The 17159-nt window shown below is 40.0% G+C and overlaps 1 protein-coding gene across 1 annotated transcript; it reads right to left on the bottom strand.

Annotated features, from left to right (window-relative positions):
- Positions 1-3438: 3438 nt before the first annotated feature.
- LOC115218009 (mitotic checkpoint protein BUB3) lies at positions 3439-13636 on the bottom strand. The gene is made up of 7 exons (XM_029787754.2): positions 13548-13636; positions 11043-11257; positions 9937-10006; positions 9080-9231; positions 7183-7366; positions 6205-6424; positions 3439-3663 (listed from the first exon to the last, which is right to left on the bottom strand). The coding sequence occupies exons 2-7, from the start codon at positions 11238-11240 to the stop codon at positions 3504-3506; spliced, it is 984 nt and encodes a 327-aa protein (XP_029643614.1). The 5' UTR covers positions 11241-11257; positions 13548-13636; the 3' UTR covers positions 3439-3503.
- Positions 13637-17159: the final 3523 nt, after the last annotated feature.

Raw genomic sequence — 17159 nt, 5'->3', positions numbered from 1 at the left:
GATAAATGAAAGGTACATTCTCTCTGAAAACCATTTGTCCAAAGGAATTTTTTTCTAAGACCCAGATATGTTGATTTACTGCAAATTGTCTTGTGAATGGCTTCCCAACGAATAGAATTACCAGAATTATTTGTCCATCTTTAAGTTAGTTTACATTATTAGGCCTGTTGTCTCTGCAACTTTTTTGGCAATCTAATTTATAAGACACTCAAAAATTTGGTCAGTGCTATGATCAATCCAGAATTCTTTGTTCCTGTTGTATTGCCGAAAACAAATTGAGGGTCTGTGCTTATGTAAATGCTCGACTCTATCTTCCTATCATTTCCTTTCTTTTGTTTATGTTCGCTCATCTGTGGTGGGCATCATGGACTGGCTTGAAAAGGAAGGTGGATGAAGCTCTACTATTGTTGAAAGGCTTGGAGTGTTAACAGCACATCATCATCATTTAACATCCGTTTTCCATTCTAGCATGGTTGAACGGTATGATAAAACCTGGCAGGCAGGAGAACTACACCAGGTTCAAGTCTGATTTAAATTGGTTTCCATGGGTGGATGCTCTTCCGGACACCAACCACTGTAAAGTGATTGGTGTTAGAAAGAGCATCCAACCATAGAACCCATGCCAAAACAGACAACTGGAGCCTAGGCAGCGCCTGTTAAACTATCCAACCCATGCCAGCATGGAAAACGGGTGTTAAACGATGATGATTTCAAAGCAAAACCTTCAGGTTGTGAGCTCATTCCGTTTTGTAAATAAGAGTTTATCCGTACTTAGCCCATGGTGCTTGCACGTTGCTTTATATACTTCTGTATATGATTAAGACATTTGGACCTTATTGTAGCATTCATTATTCTAACAGCTCATTGAAATACATAATTATATGCTTTCTCTCTCTCACACACAAATAGTTCCTTCTTTTTGTAGTCAAGAACACTCTTATTGCCAAAAAATATGTACGTTATCATCATCATCATCGTTTAACGTCTGCTTTCCATGCTAGCATGAGTTGGACGGTTTGACCGGGTCTGGGAAGCCAGGAGGCTGCACCAGGCTACAATCTGATCGGGCAGTGTTTCTACAGCTGGATGCCCTTCCTAACACCAACCACTCCGTGAGTGTAGTGGGTGCTTTTTACATGCCACCAGCACGGGGGCCAGGGGAGGCTGGTTACTTTTAAATTCAACTGAAGTTTGTAAACTTACTTCTTGCCAACCACTTGATTCAATGAAAGTTATTTTATTGGAAAGATTCGTCTTTATTGTTCCATATCTTTGCATCATTTCATTTTCTCTGACATTATTTATACAAGTTATGATACAACACACTTTCCATATAGAGATGGTTTTCTCTTGTCAGTTCTCCTCTGTTTTGGCTTCTTTGCATCCTAACAAAAATCTCCACTTTACAGTTTAATAATGAGATTAATTTGACAAATGATGTAAAAGCACCAAAAACAAAAAAAGTCTGTTATTTATGTTCATCATCTGGTTTATTGCTAATATTTGAAACTGGAATGTCAGTTCCAAAGGCAACTGATGAAATAGAGGTGGGAAAGCGCCAACCAAACGTATCTGATACCAGTACCCCGAGACTGGCTCCCATGCTGGTGGCATGTAAAAAGCACCATCCGAACGTGGTCGATGCCAGGCCCACCTGACTGGCTCCCATGTTGGTGGCACATAAAATGCACCAACCAATCATGGCCGATGCCAGTATCCACTGACAGGCTCTTGTGCCGGGAGGCAAGTAAAAAGCACCCACTACACTCTCAGAGTGGTTGGCATTAGGAAGGGCATCCAGCTGTAGAAACACTGCCAGATAAGATTGGAGCCTGGTGCAGCCTCCTGGCTTTCCAGACCTCAGTCAAACTGTCCAACCCATGCCAGCATGGAAAATGGACATTAAATGATGATGATGGTGGTGGCGGCAGTGGTGGTGATGATGATGATGATGCAGCAGCCTGATTCTGTAAGAGAATGTTGTGCTCACCTTTAGCAATTTAACTGGACAGCTTGTGTGATTGGTGATTGTGCTTAGATGGAAGTGAAGAAAGGTGATTGTCCTCTATCGTGGTTCATTTTTAAGTCAGTAGTAGTCCAGTTGCTGGGTTTTGCAGAACGTTCAAACTGACCAGTGAAGTCATTGGAAACAGCTGGTATTGAACCTGGAATAACTTCCCACATAACTCCATCATTCCTCTGTAATTGTGTTTGTCTTGAACTCTTTTCTACAACCAGGTGTTCTTTTCTACTCTTCTTCTAAGCTGCAATTACTGGTACTCCGTCGGTTATGGTAACAAAGGGTTCCAGTCGATTCTATCAATGGAAGAACAGCCTGCACATGAAATTAATCTGCAAGTGGATGAACACTCCAGACAAACGTACCTATTTCTTTACTACCCGCAAGGGGCTAAACACAGTGCGTTGCTGGTACTTATTTAATCGACCCTGAAAGGATGAAAGGCAAAGTCAACCTTGGCAGAATTTGAACTCAGAATGTAGCGGCAGACGAAATACCGGTAAGCATTTCGCCCGGTGCGCTAACGTTTTTGCCAGCTCGCCGCCTAACATTTCTCCAGACACACGTACCCTTAACGTAGTTCTCCAGGAGATTCAGTGTGACAAGGCTGACCCATTTGAATTACAGGTACATTTTTGCCAGCTGAGTGGACTGGAGCAACATGAAATAAAGTGTCTTGCTCAAGGTCACAATGCCTTGCCTGGAATCGAACTCTCTGCCTCACAATCATGAGCTGCCGTCCAAGAATTTGGACCTGGAGATTTCCATTTCCAGAGACTTCGAGGGCCACCCCCCAGTGGTGTCGGGCGTCAACAAAGAGCCCTTGACTACAAGACGACCAAAGTTTTTTTTTTTCCCCAAGGTCTGGTGTCTCCCGCCCCTAAGCCCCAGACCATCACCTAATCACCCTTACCCGTCTTGTTGCTTAACAACAACAACAGCAACAACAATCACGAGTTGAATATCCCAAACTACTAAACCACATGTATTCACACCTGTGATTACCGTGATTCACACTTGACTGATTTTCAATCGACAATTTAGGATCCTTCAGAATTTTTGCTGATATGCAGTTTTATTCTTTTATTTGTTTCAGTCATTTGACTGCGGCCATGCTGGAGCACCGCCTTTAGTCGAACAAATCGACCCCGGAACTTATTCTTAGTAAGCCTAACACTTATTCTATCGGTCTCTTTTGCCAAACTGCTATGTTATGGGGATGTAAAATCGGTCACGATCAGTTGGTGTTTTTTACGTCCCGCTGGCACAGGAGCCAGTCAGGTGGACCTGGCATCGACCGGACACTGCCTCTCTTCCTTCGCTTAGCTTATATAAAACATATATTTCTCTAGTTTCAGTCTGTGATATTTTCAATAATTCCAGCTTATAAAAGAGATGAAAAAAATTTTAAAACTCAACAATACCACATGTTTGTTAATTTTATTTCAATGAAATTAAAATAAGAAGAAAAACTAAAAAAAATTTATGATTTAGGTTTGGTTTCCTGGTCGGTCACATTGCGAATGAATACAGTGTCTTCGGGTACCTCCTTCATTTCATCTGATTCGTACATATATGAAGATGCTATGGCAAGCGTGCTACCATCGTGACTGAAAGCCAATGAAGAGATACTCGTTGGATACCTGAAAAACAACAATAATTTAACTTCAGATTTTTAAGTATTTCAGACATTCTGTTACTGGACATTATCAGTGGTTTCTGCTCCAATCCATCCTCAACTCTCTCTGTCTCTTTCTCACACATTCAGTCAGCTGAAAACATCTGTGGTTATTACACAACTACCTGGCCCTGTGCCATCAAAAATGACGGCTAATTGTAGTATTTTATATATAAACTAGCAGTATCGCCCGGCGTTGCTCGGATTTGTAAGGGAAATAACTATATAAGCATTTTTAGAGAGTTACTTCCCTTATATAATAGCAAAAAATGCATTAAAAATGGGAAGAAATGATGGTAAATTTTTTTTTTAAATCGTAGACTTATCGTAGACGCGCGCTAATACCCAGAAGGGCTCGATATGAATCACGACTATAAGATACCCGGTTTTGGTTAAACTGCACCGCAAAATGTGGGAGTAGTTAGGAATCTAAATCGAAGACAGACACACAACTTCACTTTTATATACAAAGATATGGTACAAAACCAAGTTTTTAGCTAAGTAATTCTTTTGCTACCAAATTTTTTTTGTGAAAAATCTATCCACAACTAACATCCCTTGATGCTTGTTTCCTTCAAAAAGAAATTTTAAGTTTTCCTTCTTTCTTGTATGACTTAAGGCCACTTAAATCTGGCGGTAACTAAATTTTAAAGCAACATTTCCTTTCAGTTGTGCTCTCCATTACTGAATCCAACCTAAACTCAGATGGCATGAAGCCACAAAAAGCAGTCCGTGACTTATAGATGATGTTGTAAAAACTCCCTATTCAAAATTTATTACATAGATTTTTTAATATAAATAAATTAGGCACATAAAGAAACTATTAAATGTGTATTTATAACATACTTTTCAACTGCAGTCGTTTTATATTCGTGATACACTCAGGCAATAATCATTTTCTCTAATGAGTTTATATATGTATATGTTTGTGTAGATGTGTGTGATTGTAATAATTATTTTTAATAAAACAGATAGAATGGATGGTAATTCAAATTAACAGACTTGTCAAAGTTACCAAGTGGTTGTCTTTTGAGATGTGACATCGATCATCGTCTGTTAATGAAAGAACGCTGGCTTATACATATGTACAGTCATATACTTCCCTTCTACACGCACACACACTTATACTCACACAGAGTTGAAACGCTGTTTGATTTTTCTTTTCAGCATTGGATGTTCACCATCCCCCTTCCAATTGCACACACACACACAACTCCTTTTTACATAGAGTTGAAACACTGTTTGATTTTTTTTTCACTCCTCCCTTCCTTATTCTTCTATCACCCCTTCCTTTCTCATTCATATGTTGTTACAGAGAAAAACACAACATGTAGTAGAAGATACACGATGCTCTCTTTGCCACTTCCTCTCTATCATTGCTATTACTTTCCCTCACTCCCTCTCAGTCATGGCTATTACTCTCACTACTTCTTCTTCACTGAATTCCTATTTTCTCTCCTCCCCCTTCACTTATGCTACTCTTTACAAAACACTATGCTCATTATAATATGAGGAGATTCTTCAATCCATCTTACTGGAATGGAAACCAATACAAAATCACAGACAAACACATTCTTCTCAAAATACCAGCATTGATGGAGACTGTGTAGATAGGAACAAGAGGAAGAGTAAGGTGGGGGGGCTGCAGTGGTGCGAAAAAAATTAGTTGTGGGAGAGTTCTGACAGAGGACATTGTGTAGGTGAATGTGGGGAAGGGGTGTAAGGCCACAAAGGACAAGCTTGTGTGTATGGCTGGACATGTCTTCTCAAGCACAGCAAATCACCATTTGACTGTGGCCATGCTGGGCTCCTTTTTTAAAACCTAGTATTTATTCTATCAGATCTTTTGCCAAACTGCTAAGTTATGGGGATGTAAACACACTGATACCCATTTCTTTACAACCCACAAGGGGCTAAACATAGAGTGAACAAACAAGGACAGACAAAGGGATTAAGTCGATTACATCGACCCCAGTGCGTAACTGGTACTTAATTTATCGACCCCGAAAGGATGAAAGGCAAAGTCAACCTCGGTGGAATTTGAACTCAGAACGTAACAGCAGACGAAATACCACTAAGCATTTCACCCGGCGTGCTAACGCTTCTGCCAGCACGCCGCCAAAACACACTGATACCATTTGTCAAATGGTAGTGGTGCAGGACAGACACAAAGACATACAATAGGCTTCTTTCAGTTTCCATCGACCAAATCCACTCATAAGGCTTTGGCTGGCTCAAGGCTATAGTAGAAGACATTTGCTCAAGGTGTCATGCAGTGGGACTGAACCCAGAGCCATGTGGTTGGGAATCCAGTTTCTTACCACACAGCCATACATAAAAAGAGGTTCCTTGAAATTCAGATAAAAAATATCAACCAATAAACATATTTGCCAATTTGTCTTTTCCATCTGTCACAACAGGTTTTGCACCTGAGTAACCAAACTAACAATTCTAAAGTTTATTAACAGTGATATCTCAAAAAAAAAAACACTTTGTATTGACTTACTTATGGAACTGACAGAGTCTTTTCTTGTTGAAGCCGTCCCATATATTTACAAACCCGTCAGAACCACCTGTGGCAAATGTGTTGTGAGTATTGTGGAAAGCAATGGAATTCACTGGATAGATCTTCTCAACACCGTTTTCTTTGATCCGATGACATTTGAAAGCATATTTCTTCTTTTGCACTTCAGGACTGGGATCAAGGTATTCAACAGCAACTCGACCTAAAATCAAAAAATGAAATAAAGCATCATCATCATCGTTTAACGTCCGTTTTCCATGCTGGCATGGATTGGACAGTTTGACTGGGGTCTGGCAAGCCAGGAGGCCGCACCAGGCTCCAATCTGATCTGACAGTGTTTCTACAGCTGGATACCCTTCCTAACGGCAACCACTTCAAGTGTAGTGGGGCCAGACGGGGCGATGGGGCTGGCATCGACAATGTTCGGATGGTGCTTTTTATGTGCATGGGAGCCAGTTAGACAGCTCTGGCATCAGTCATGTTTGGATGGTACATTTTATGTACCACCGGCACAGGAGCCAGTCAGAGTGAGGGGGCTGGCATTGACCAGGTTTGGATGGTGCATTTTACTTGCTACCAGACCGGCACAGGGAGCCAGTCAAGCGACACTGGCAACAACCAACGCATGAATGGTGCTTATTGCGTGCCACCAGCATAAGAGCCAGTCAGGCAGCACTGGCATCAGCCACAATTACAATTTCTATTTGATTGTGGTTTGATTCGATTTTGATTTTGATGCACTTGACTCAATAGCAAAAGTTTTAAAATAAGGGTGGACCAATAACACAGTGTAACACCATTATTTCTTGTCTTTGGTCAGTGAGTGTTATTTCCAATTTGTTTCTACCAAGAAACCAAAAGAAAATCATTACAATTCTCCTGTATTTTCTTTTACCCCAAAACCAAGAACTTTTCTGCAACCCCTCATATGTAAATGATAAAAGGAAGAAAATCACCCACCTTCAATTGAACTCAGAACATATCCTTGTTTGTTTGGGAAACATCTTATACATCGAGTCTGGAATTTTAAACTCGACTCTCTTCTCTGCTGGACATAGCCTATGTTTCGTAAATCCCATACCAAAACTCTTCTTCCAGCAGTGCCAACGACCAATCTGTCACCGCACACAGCTAAGGTATACACCTAAAAAAGGCAATGTACAAAACACATAACTGTACGGAACTGGAAAAATGAATAAAGAACTTACCCATAATATTTTGTTGTGTCTGGGGAGAGTCATTCTCTTTTGTGCCTTATAATGTAACACACTCATCGGTAAAATTTCCACTTATTTCTTGTTTTTATTCTCCTAAAATGTTCGTTGCATCTTGCAACCTTTTCAATAGTCTTATTATTATTACCTATAATAATAAATGCAAAATTCTGTCTGTCCGGAGCCCCAGTATCTTAATCTACATTTGCTCTACGGTGGCACGTAAAAAGCACCATCTGTCCGTGGCCGTTTGCCAGCCCCATCTGGCACCTGTGCCAGTGGCACGTAAAAGGCACCCACTACACTCACGGAGTGGTTGGCATTAGGAAGGGCATCCAGCTGTAGAAACATTGCCAGATCAGACTGGGCCTGGTGCAGCCTTCCGGCTTCCCAGACCCCAGTTGAACCGTCCAACACATGCTAACATGGAAAGTGGATGCTAAATGATGATGATGATGATCAGGAATCAGGATGAAACCAAGATTGAAAATCTGCCCTTCATTTGGTTCTTGAACATCCAACATTGGGATTGGGTCTTGATGGGGATTTGTTAGATGCTAACAGTTGAAAATTCCAATTTTAAAAGAACTCCAAAAATTTGTTAACTTTAAAGATTTTCATTAAAACTGAATTTAAAGTCATACCACATTGGTGGGGGTTATACAATATTGGTAAGGTACCAATAAATGCTTTGTCATTATTGCTCTCTCTAGTTTTGGGCTTCAGGCCCAATTAGCCCTCTACAGGAGCTAGCTTAAAAGTCAGCACGGAGTACGGCTTTTAAGCTAGTATTCAATAAAACTGATATAAAAAAATCTAATAAAATTCACAAAATTGAAGTCTCTACCCCCACCACCCCCTGACTTACAAGTGGATTCAAATCTGCATGCAGAGCAGTAAAAATTCTCTTAACTCCAAATCTCCAGTTTAGCCCATCATTTCTTTGTTTCTCTCTGATTTGTAACTGACCTCTTCCACTTTCTCCCACACTCTCCTGTGTCGGCCGTGTGGTAAGTAGCTTGCTTACCAACCACATGGTTCTGGGTTCAGTCCCACTGCGTAGCACCCTGGGCAACTGTCTTCTACTATAGCCTCTGGCCGACCAAAGCCTTGTGAGTGGATTTAGCAGACGGAAACTGAAAGAAGCCCGTCATATATATATATATATATATATATATATATATAGTGTGTTTATGTCCCCATAACTTAGCAGTTCGGCAAAAGAGACCAATAGAACAGTACTAGGCTTACAAAGAATAAGTCCTGGGGTCGATTTGCTCGACTAAAGGCAGTGCTCCAGCATGGCCGCAGTCAAATGACTGAAACAAGTAAAAGAGTAAAGAGAGAGTAATCCTTTTAGCATTCAGATTACTCTCTCAACTATGTTTATTTATTTACACTGCTTTGGATTAATCATGGATTATCCCCTAGCTTCAAGATTTCGATAACTTGATTGTTTATTTTTAGAATGACATTGTAGGGTTAGTGTGAGAGGCAGAATCTGGCCAGTTTGAACATGAAACCAGTAGAATATTTAGGCCAGAGATGACCAGTTTAAATGCTAAAGTGTTAATAGTAAATAAACCTTGACTTTTTACCAATAGTTTAACAACAGGGTCCAAAGGGAAGCAAAATGGACTTACTTTATCTGGTTGGGCGAGTCCTCCAGAACTGCACGGAGATCGGGGATCCCACAGTTTGACGCTGTGATCCCAGCTTCCAGTCACAATAACATTCACACTCGAACAATACTCTACACAACGGATTGGTGCATCATGTTTACCGACAGTAGTCTCTAAAAGAAAGGAAGAAGAAAATTTGATAAATCTACTTCATATCACTGACTGAAAATTAGGGGTTATTTGCAAATCCATTCACAGCTTGCTACATCTACCATGCACCAAAGATATTTTGTTCTTATTTACATAGGCACAGGAGTGGCTGTGTGGTAAGTAGCTTGCTAACCAACCACATGGTTCCAGGTTCAGTCCCACTGCGTGGCATCTTGGGCAAGTGTCTTCTGCTATAGCTCCGGGCCGACCAATGCCTTGTGAGTGGATTTGGTAGACGGAAACTGAAAGAAGCCTGTCGTATATATGATGTGTGCGTGTGTGTTTGTGTGTCTGTGTTTGTCCCCCTAGCATTGCTTGACAACCGATGCTGGTGTGTTTACGTCTCCGTCACTTAGCGGTTCGGCAAAAGAGGCCAATAGAATAAGTACCGGGCTTACAAAGAATAAGTTCCGGGGGTCGATTTGCTTGACTAAAGGCGGTGCTCCAGCATGGCTGCAGTCAAAATGACTGAAACAAGTAAAAAAAGAGTAAAGAGTATACTGAAAAGTGGTTGGCATTAGGAAAGGCATCAAACTGTCCAACCCATGCCAGCACAGAAAACAGACGTTAAGGATGATGTTAATGGTGATGATGATGATGGCTTGACTTTATTTTCTCAAATACTCAACAACTCTAAAATACCAAAGATTACCTGAAAAAATACACACCTACATTGGCATTGAAGTCGTATGACTTCAAAGTGTCGTCAATGCCACCGCTGTAGACATGTACGGAATCCTGGAAGAAAAATAATAGAAATAAGGCAACAAAGTCAAATTGACGGCAACTGTCGTTTCTTTAAATAGATTAGTTGTTAGGTAAAGATGGAAATAATTAACACCTACATACTTAATTAACCCGTTAGCATTCTGTTAAAAGTATCATCATCATCATGCTAATTTATTCATAGTGTTTTGAATTAAAGTAATGTTTAAGTATTAATTAAATATATTTCCTGGAGGCTGACCTGACCATTTCCTTACAACAAATCTTCCCCAATCGAGTAACGTTTATGGAGATGTTCATACCAAACATCTTTAGGAAAAACTTAGTGGAGAGAGTATTTCAGAGACGTTTATTCAGGGGAGGAAGGCTTGGGTGAAGCGTTAGGTGCGAACAAAGTCAAGTGAGACCTTGTAAGGATGATGAAAGGCTGAGAAATGGATAAATAAGGGGATTGAGATAGAAAAAACAGCAGCAACATTCATGCTCCTTAAACAGGACTTGTAGATGAACAAAAGGACCGATTCTATGAAGTCCTTTTGCAGATTACCTTGATACACAACAATGACCTTATCTTTGTGGCTGGTGGCCTTAAACAAGTATGCTGAGCAGCAACCCAGTGAACTCCGTGATGTACTAGCAGGTACCGAAAAGTTCCTGGTTTCGGATAAAAGAAGAAAATATAGGAGGATCAGTTATGATTTTATTCAACATATTCCCCTCTCAGATTCACACACTTCTTGCAGTGGTCCTTCAGTTTTTCTAAGCCCTGTAAAAGAACTCAGAAATTTGGGCCTCTAACCAAGCCTTTTTGTACATGGAGGTTACAGCGTTGGTCCTAGAAACAACAAGGAAACAAGGATCTTTGAGTTCTTTGATGCAAATGACCAGATGGTCAACATCACTAACTTCAAGAAACCAACCAGGCACCTGATCACCTATTAATTAAGGGGGCACAGAATATAACCACAATGACCCTTGGAAAGGGTCAAGTATAAATTTCATACACAAAAACAAAAGAAAACAAATACTGAATTAAAGTTTTACTCACATGGAAGCAACAATCCAAAACAGCACAACTGTGGTTGTACATCATCCTCATATTGTTGCTAATAACATCGTAGAGACGTACACTGCTGTCCCATGATGACACAAGTAAAAACTGGTTAGAATTGGGTCCAAATTTCACAGCTGAAATTCCATCGGTCGGTGGATTCTTCAACTTAAACTCAATGACTTGATCTGACATAGTGAATATCAGGATATCTGAAAAGACAAATTAAAAAAACAAGAAATATTTAAGATTTCAAAACGAAAAAAAAAACATACCACTATGCCAAGTCTTGATATTTCAGCAATGGTAGCTTGTGTGTAGGCTCTGGGGAACTGCAGCACCCCCTATTTCCACTTGATATTATCGATAACATTCAATATAATGAGTCCTTTTTTCTTTAAACTTGTACATTATATAATCCTGAAGTTTAATGTCAGTAGCCATCCCCTAGTTTATGAAAAAAATACAAAAATCCTTGTATAGAACTGTGTGCTTCACAGTTCCAACGACGTGGTGTTTGGCTGTTGTGCGCATGCTCATATGTGCGAGACAGGAAGCTTCATGCTAGGGAGAGAGAGAGCACTGTGGTTTGCGCAGTGCTGGTGAAAGGTGGTGTTTCTTTTTCACTCCACGTATGTTGTGTTTAATTCTTGAATGTGATAAAGTGTAGAATTAGATTATTATCCTGCTTCTAGCTAGTGTCGCTGCCAGGATCTGATCCAAAATTATGGATAAATAAGTAGAAAAAGACGCAAAGGGACACTGGGTATTCGATGGCCAAGAAAGTGTTTTTAGGTAGAAGTACCTGATCGCGCAGAAGAAACTTTACCTGAGCTAATTAATACAAAGGTGGATTTTGCCAGGGTCATAGTCAGCGATGGATGGCGAGCATATAATAACATCGCTATCCTCAACGGTGGTGTCTACATGCAGGAGGTGGTTATACACCAATATTTTGTTGATCCTCATGATCAAGACAACCAGACCCAAAATGTGGAAAATATGTGGATGACACGGAAGTTGAGACGACAGTTTGGGACATCAGACGAATTGTTTCTCTGTTGTACTTCTACTGAGGAAAAAAAGACATTTGTTCACTTTCTGGCGGCGACCACCAGTTTTTATGTTGTATAAAAAGCGGCTTCTTTTACTACTTATCTCCTCCCCCTTAATTTTATTTCCTTTTTTATATCATTAAACTGAACAATTACCTGTCTTTTTTGTTCATTATCTGTCTTAATGTATATCTGCACACTCAATGAAGAACCACTTCTAAGCTACCTTTGATAAGATGTATGTGTGGTGTGGTGTGTGTGTGTGGAGGTACATGGACTAGTGGTTAGAGTAGCGGACTCGCGGTCGAGGGAATGCAGGTTCGAATCTCAGACCGGGCGATGTGTGTTTATGAGCGAAACACCTAAGCTCCACACGGCAGAAGGTAATGGCGAACTTCTGCTGACTCTTTCGCCACAACTCTCACTCTTTCCTCCTGCATCTTGCAGCTCACCTGCGACAGACCGGCGTCCAGGTGGGGAACCTATACGCCAAGGAAACCAGTGAGTTTCTTAAATGGCTTATAAACACCTTCCACAAAACAGATTGTTTCTAGTAAATTGCCGCCAACCATCAGATCGGATCAACAAGGAATGCAAGAACCAAAGAAGAAAGGATTTTGTTTAATTCTTCGATAATTCCAGCAGCATATAAACAATAACCTATGGCATTTTCAATATCGATCACCAACCTCAAGCAAGGAATTCCTTTGAAATCAGATCAAAATTTATTCTGTCCTCAGTGATTCCGTCTCAAAGAAGGTTCGGCGCTTTTTCTTAAATAAACAATTTCGAGGTACTACTTGAGAACAGTGGTCCCGGTGCGCGCACTCGCGCTAGCTAGTCGATCCTAGCTGTGTTTTTGTGTTTTATTTACTTTGTTTAATAAAAATTATTTATTTTGTGTTTTATTTACTTTGCTGGGTAGTCAGTCGTTGTAGGATCGACTAGTCACGACTAGCTAGTGCGGATGCGCGACTGCGCGCACCAGGACCACTGTTCTCGAGTAGTACCGGCATTTTCAATATCGATCACCACCTCAAACAAGGAATTCCTTTCAAATCAGATCAAAATTTATTCTGTCTTCAGTGATTCCGTCTCAAAGAAGGTTCGGCGCTTTTCCTTTAAATAAACAATTTCGAAACGAATTTTCAATTTGGAAAACAGATCTTTAGTCCCGAACCAATTCCCAATTCATTTTTTTTAACCGTTTCCATGATTTAAAACTGAAATCATTGAAGAATTCGACGTCTCCAGACCTGGAAATGGTTTTTGAGAGGAACCTGAGACCAGAGGAGGTCGGATTCTTCGTAAAAGTCTCAAAAGAAAGGAAATAAAAAGCTTATTAAATGGAATTATGATTTATGTTGATACACTTAAATCCTGTTAATACACTTAAACTGCAAAAAGTTAATTAATTTTGATTAAGAAACGGAAATAATTAACTTACATCAAAGAGTCCGGAGCTGAGCGGTAAAATCAAAATAGTTTTGTGGGAATGTTGCGTTACACACGAGGCGAGCTACGAAGTCCGTCACTCAGGGTTATCAGCTGAATGTCTTTTCGTGAGAGACATATGGATTTGGGAATATAGGATTTCTTATGTGAATATAAGGTCCCAGGTGTTTGGAAAAAATATCTAATACTAAAGATTAAATGAAAAACAACAATCATTGGCTCAATGTCTCCACTCTCGCTTTCGTCAGTCAGTAACATCCATAGTTTTATTGGATCTTTTCACTTTGACCGGCAGATTTTTTAAATATTTTCTTTGTAACTAAAAACTTTTATACTTCGTATACTGGTAGAATGTGTTTATAAAATATATTTTTCTCTTGGTTTTCTTGAGAAAATTCTGTAGTTTGTAAGCTATTTGTTGTTTAATAGACGTCATTGATTGGTTGAAATTGCCGAAATGCAAGAAATTAAACAACAAACAGCTTACAAACTACAGAATTTTCTCAAGAAAGCCAAGAGAAAAAGATGTTTTATAAACACATTCTACCAGTATACGAAGTATAAAAGTTTTTAGTTACAAAGAAATTATTTTAAAAATCTGCCGGTCAAAGCGAAAAGATCTGTGAACATTAGGCTCATCCTTCATGCCTGACCAGATTATCAGCTTTACACTTTGTAGCTCCTGAAGTAGCTTATGTTTCTATTTTGAAATCTAAGAATATAAACCCCTACATTAATTGGTGATAGCTTCAGCTGAACCTCACAAAGGCAATGGGCAGCCTGCAGACCCTGTTTACGTGAGACCCTGGACATTTTGTTAGCTAATAGTGAGAGTTTACAAAACAAACACCTCAAATTAATTGTAGATTGTAAGTGTAAATTATAATTAACATTCCAGCATTACTTTAAGAGTAATGGTTAATATTATTTTATTTAATATAAATATTTCCTCCCTCCATATATATATATATATATATATGCATTTCGTTTTTGGATTTGGTTTGCAAGATTCTTTATATGAGTTCGTGTGTTGTGTCTGGGGAGAGTCATTTTCTTTTTGTGCCTTATTATGTAACACACTCACCGGTAAAATTTCCACTTTTTTCTTATTTTTATTGTCCTAAAATTTTTGTTGCATCTTGTAATCTTTTCAATAGAGTCAAAACTATTGAAAAGATTGCAAGATGCAACGAAAATTTTAGGATAATGAAAATAAGAAAAAAGTGGAAATCTGCTAAGATTTGTTTGGAATCCTTTGTATTTATCTCTAAATGAACTCAACTGATTTGCCAGTCTCATCTTGAAAATTAATGATGCTGCACTGATGTAAAAGTATTCATTACCCTAAGATGTAACTTTACATCTATATATCACATTTTTAGTCATACACTTATTTTTCACATAACCGGATTCCTGTTTAGAACAATTGCAAAGATAATTTTTTTATATTTCTCTCAGATTTAGTTTTAATTTTATCATTTGTGGTAGAATCAAATTCATTTCAGCCAAGTCCATTTATTACTGTTTGCTCTTTTCTAACCACATTGTGTGGTACTTTGGCCAAGTGTCCTCTGCTATAGCCTCGGGCTGACCAAAGCCTTGTGAGAGGATTTGGTAGACAGAAACTGAAAGAAGCCCATTTTATGTATGTATGTATGTATTTGTCCTCTCACCATCGCTTGACAACCAATGTTGGTGTGTTTACGTCCTTGTAACTTAGCGGTTCAGCAAAAGTGACCAATACAATAAGTACTAGGCTTACAAAGAATAAGCCCTGGGGTAGATTTGTTCAACTAAAGGCTGTGCCCCAGCATGGCCACAGTAAAAGAATATACACATTCCCCCAAACACAGATATACATACACACACACACGTATATATAGATAATGTTCATAGACTGTTATAGTGTGTGTGTGGGGGGGGGGGGTAGGGTTCTGATGACTGGAAACCATCCCTATTTCTAACCAGTGAAAGAAATGGTTTTATTTATTGTGCTGCTGGTGTCAAAGAGGTTGTCTTTGTTCCCTTGTATCATCAGCATCATCATCATCGTCGTCATCGTTTAAGGTCCACTTTCCATGCAGGCATAGGCTGGATGGTTCGACAGAGGACTGGCAAGCCAGAAGGGTGCACCAGGCTCTGCTTAAAAATACTGCTCTCCTGCGCTGCAGCTGATGGAATTCAAGCATTTTTCATCCATAAAAGACAGAAAATATACATAAAAATAATTGACATTTTTAAAATACTGGAGTATAGTTTTGATAGAGATGAGAAATAACCACAGGTGCAGGAGTGGCTGTGTGGTAAGAAGCTTGCTTCCCAACCACATGGTTCAGGGTTCTGTCCCACTGTGTAGAACCTTGAGCAAGTGTCTTCAACTATAACCTCAGGCTGACCAAAGCCTTGTGAGTGGATGTGGTAGAAAGAAAGTGAAAAAACACCATTGTATATGGGTATATATACATATATGGATCGGAAAGACACTGTGGAAAGAACCCTCAAATGTGACACGACAAGCACTTGACTGGAACCCGCAGGGGAAAAGGAAGCGAGGACACCCGAAGCAGACATGGAAGCAGAGCATTTTGGACGAGCTCAGGACCACCGGCCTGACATGGGAAGGGGCCAAGAAACACACCAATGACCGCAAAAAGTGGAAAACAACTGTTGAGGCCCTCTACTCCACAAGGGACAAAAAGGATTAAGAAGAAGATATATGCATATATCTACGTGTGTGTGTGTGTGTGTCTTTATGTCTGTGAGTGTTCCCTCTAAACTGCTTGATAACTGGTGCTGGTGTGTTTATGTCCCTGTAACTTAGCAGTTTGGCTGAAGGGACTGATAGAATAATTAACAGGCAAGTACTGGCACCGATACATTCAACTAAAAATTCTTCAGGGTGTGCCCCAGAATGGCTGCAGAAGTAAAAGATAAAAGTTATTCTTTTAAATTCAATGCATTTTAACTACAGAAACATCACTGTACAGAGACGAACAGACATCTTAATGTAATTCATCATCATCATCATCGTTTAATGTCCGTTTTCTGCACTAGCATGGGTTAGACGGTTCAACCGGGTCTTGTAAGCCAAGAGGCTGTACCATGCTCCAGTCCGATCTGGCAGTGTTTCTACAGCTGGATGCCCTTCCTAACGCCAACCACTCCGTAAGTGTAGTGGGTGCTTTTTACGTGCCACCGGCATAGGTGCCAGCCAAGGCGGTGCTGGCATCGGCCACGTTTGGATGGTGCTTTTTACATGCCGCCAGCACAAGTATCACAACTACAATTTCCATTTGATATTTATTTTGATGTTGATGTACTTGACTCAATAGGTCTCCTCAAGCACAGCAGGTCGCCCTACGATCCAAGGTAGATGAATTATGAAAATATACAAAAGGTGCGAGCATGGCTGTGTGGTTAGGGAGCTTGCTTCCTAGCTACATGGTTTCGGGTTCAGTCCCACTGCGTGGCACTTTGGGTAGGTGTCTTCCACTATAGCCCCGAGCCAACCGGAGCTTTGTGATTGAATTCGGTAGGTGGAAGTTACTGCCGTGTGTGTATATGTGCGTATAGCTGCTCAGTGCCTCTCCGAAAGAAAGAGAGG

This window comes from Octopus sinensis, linkage group LG12 (genome assembly GCF_006345805.1).
Source record: "Octopus sinensis linkage group LG12, ASM634580v1, whole genome shotgun sequence".
In the NCBI taxonomy this organism is placed as follows: Eukaryota; Metazoa; Mollusca; class Cephalopoda; order Octopoda; family Octopodidae; genus Octopus; species Octopus sinensis.
Note: the sequence above shows the minus strand (reverse complement) of the source record. Positions and strands in the feature narration are given on the sequence as shown.

Coding starts and splice junctions, on each gene's coding strand:
- LOC115218009 (XM_029787754.2), bottom strand. CDS start 11,240: ATGTCAGATCAAGTCATTGAGTTTAAGTTGAAGAATCCACCGACCGAT. Junction 9,232..9,936: donor CGACTTCAATGCCAATGTAG/GTGTGTATTTTT, acceptor CCTTTCTTTTAG/AGACTACTGTCGGTAAACAT. Junction 7,367..9,079: donor GACTCGCCCAACCAGATAAA/GTAAGTCCATTT, acceptor TGCCTTTTTTAG/GTGTATACCTTAGCTGTGTG.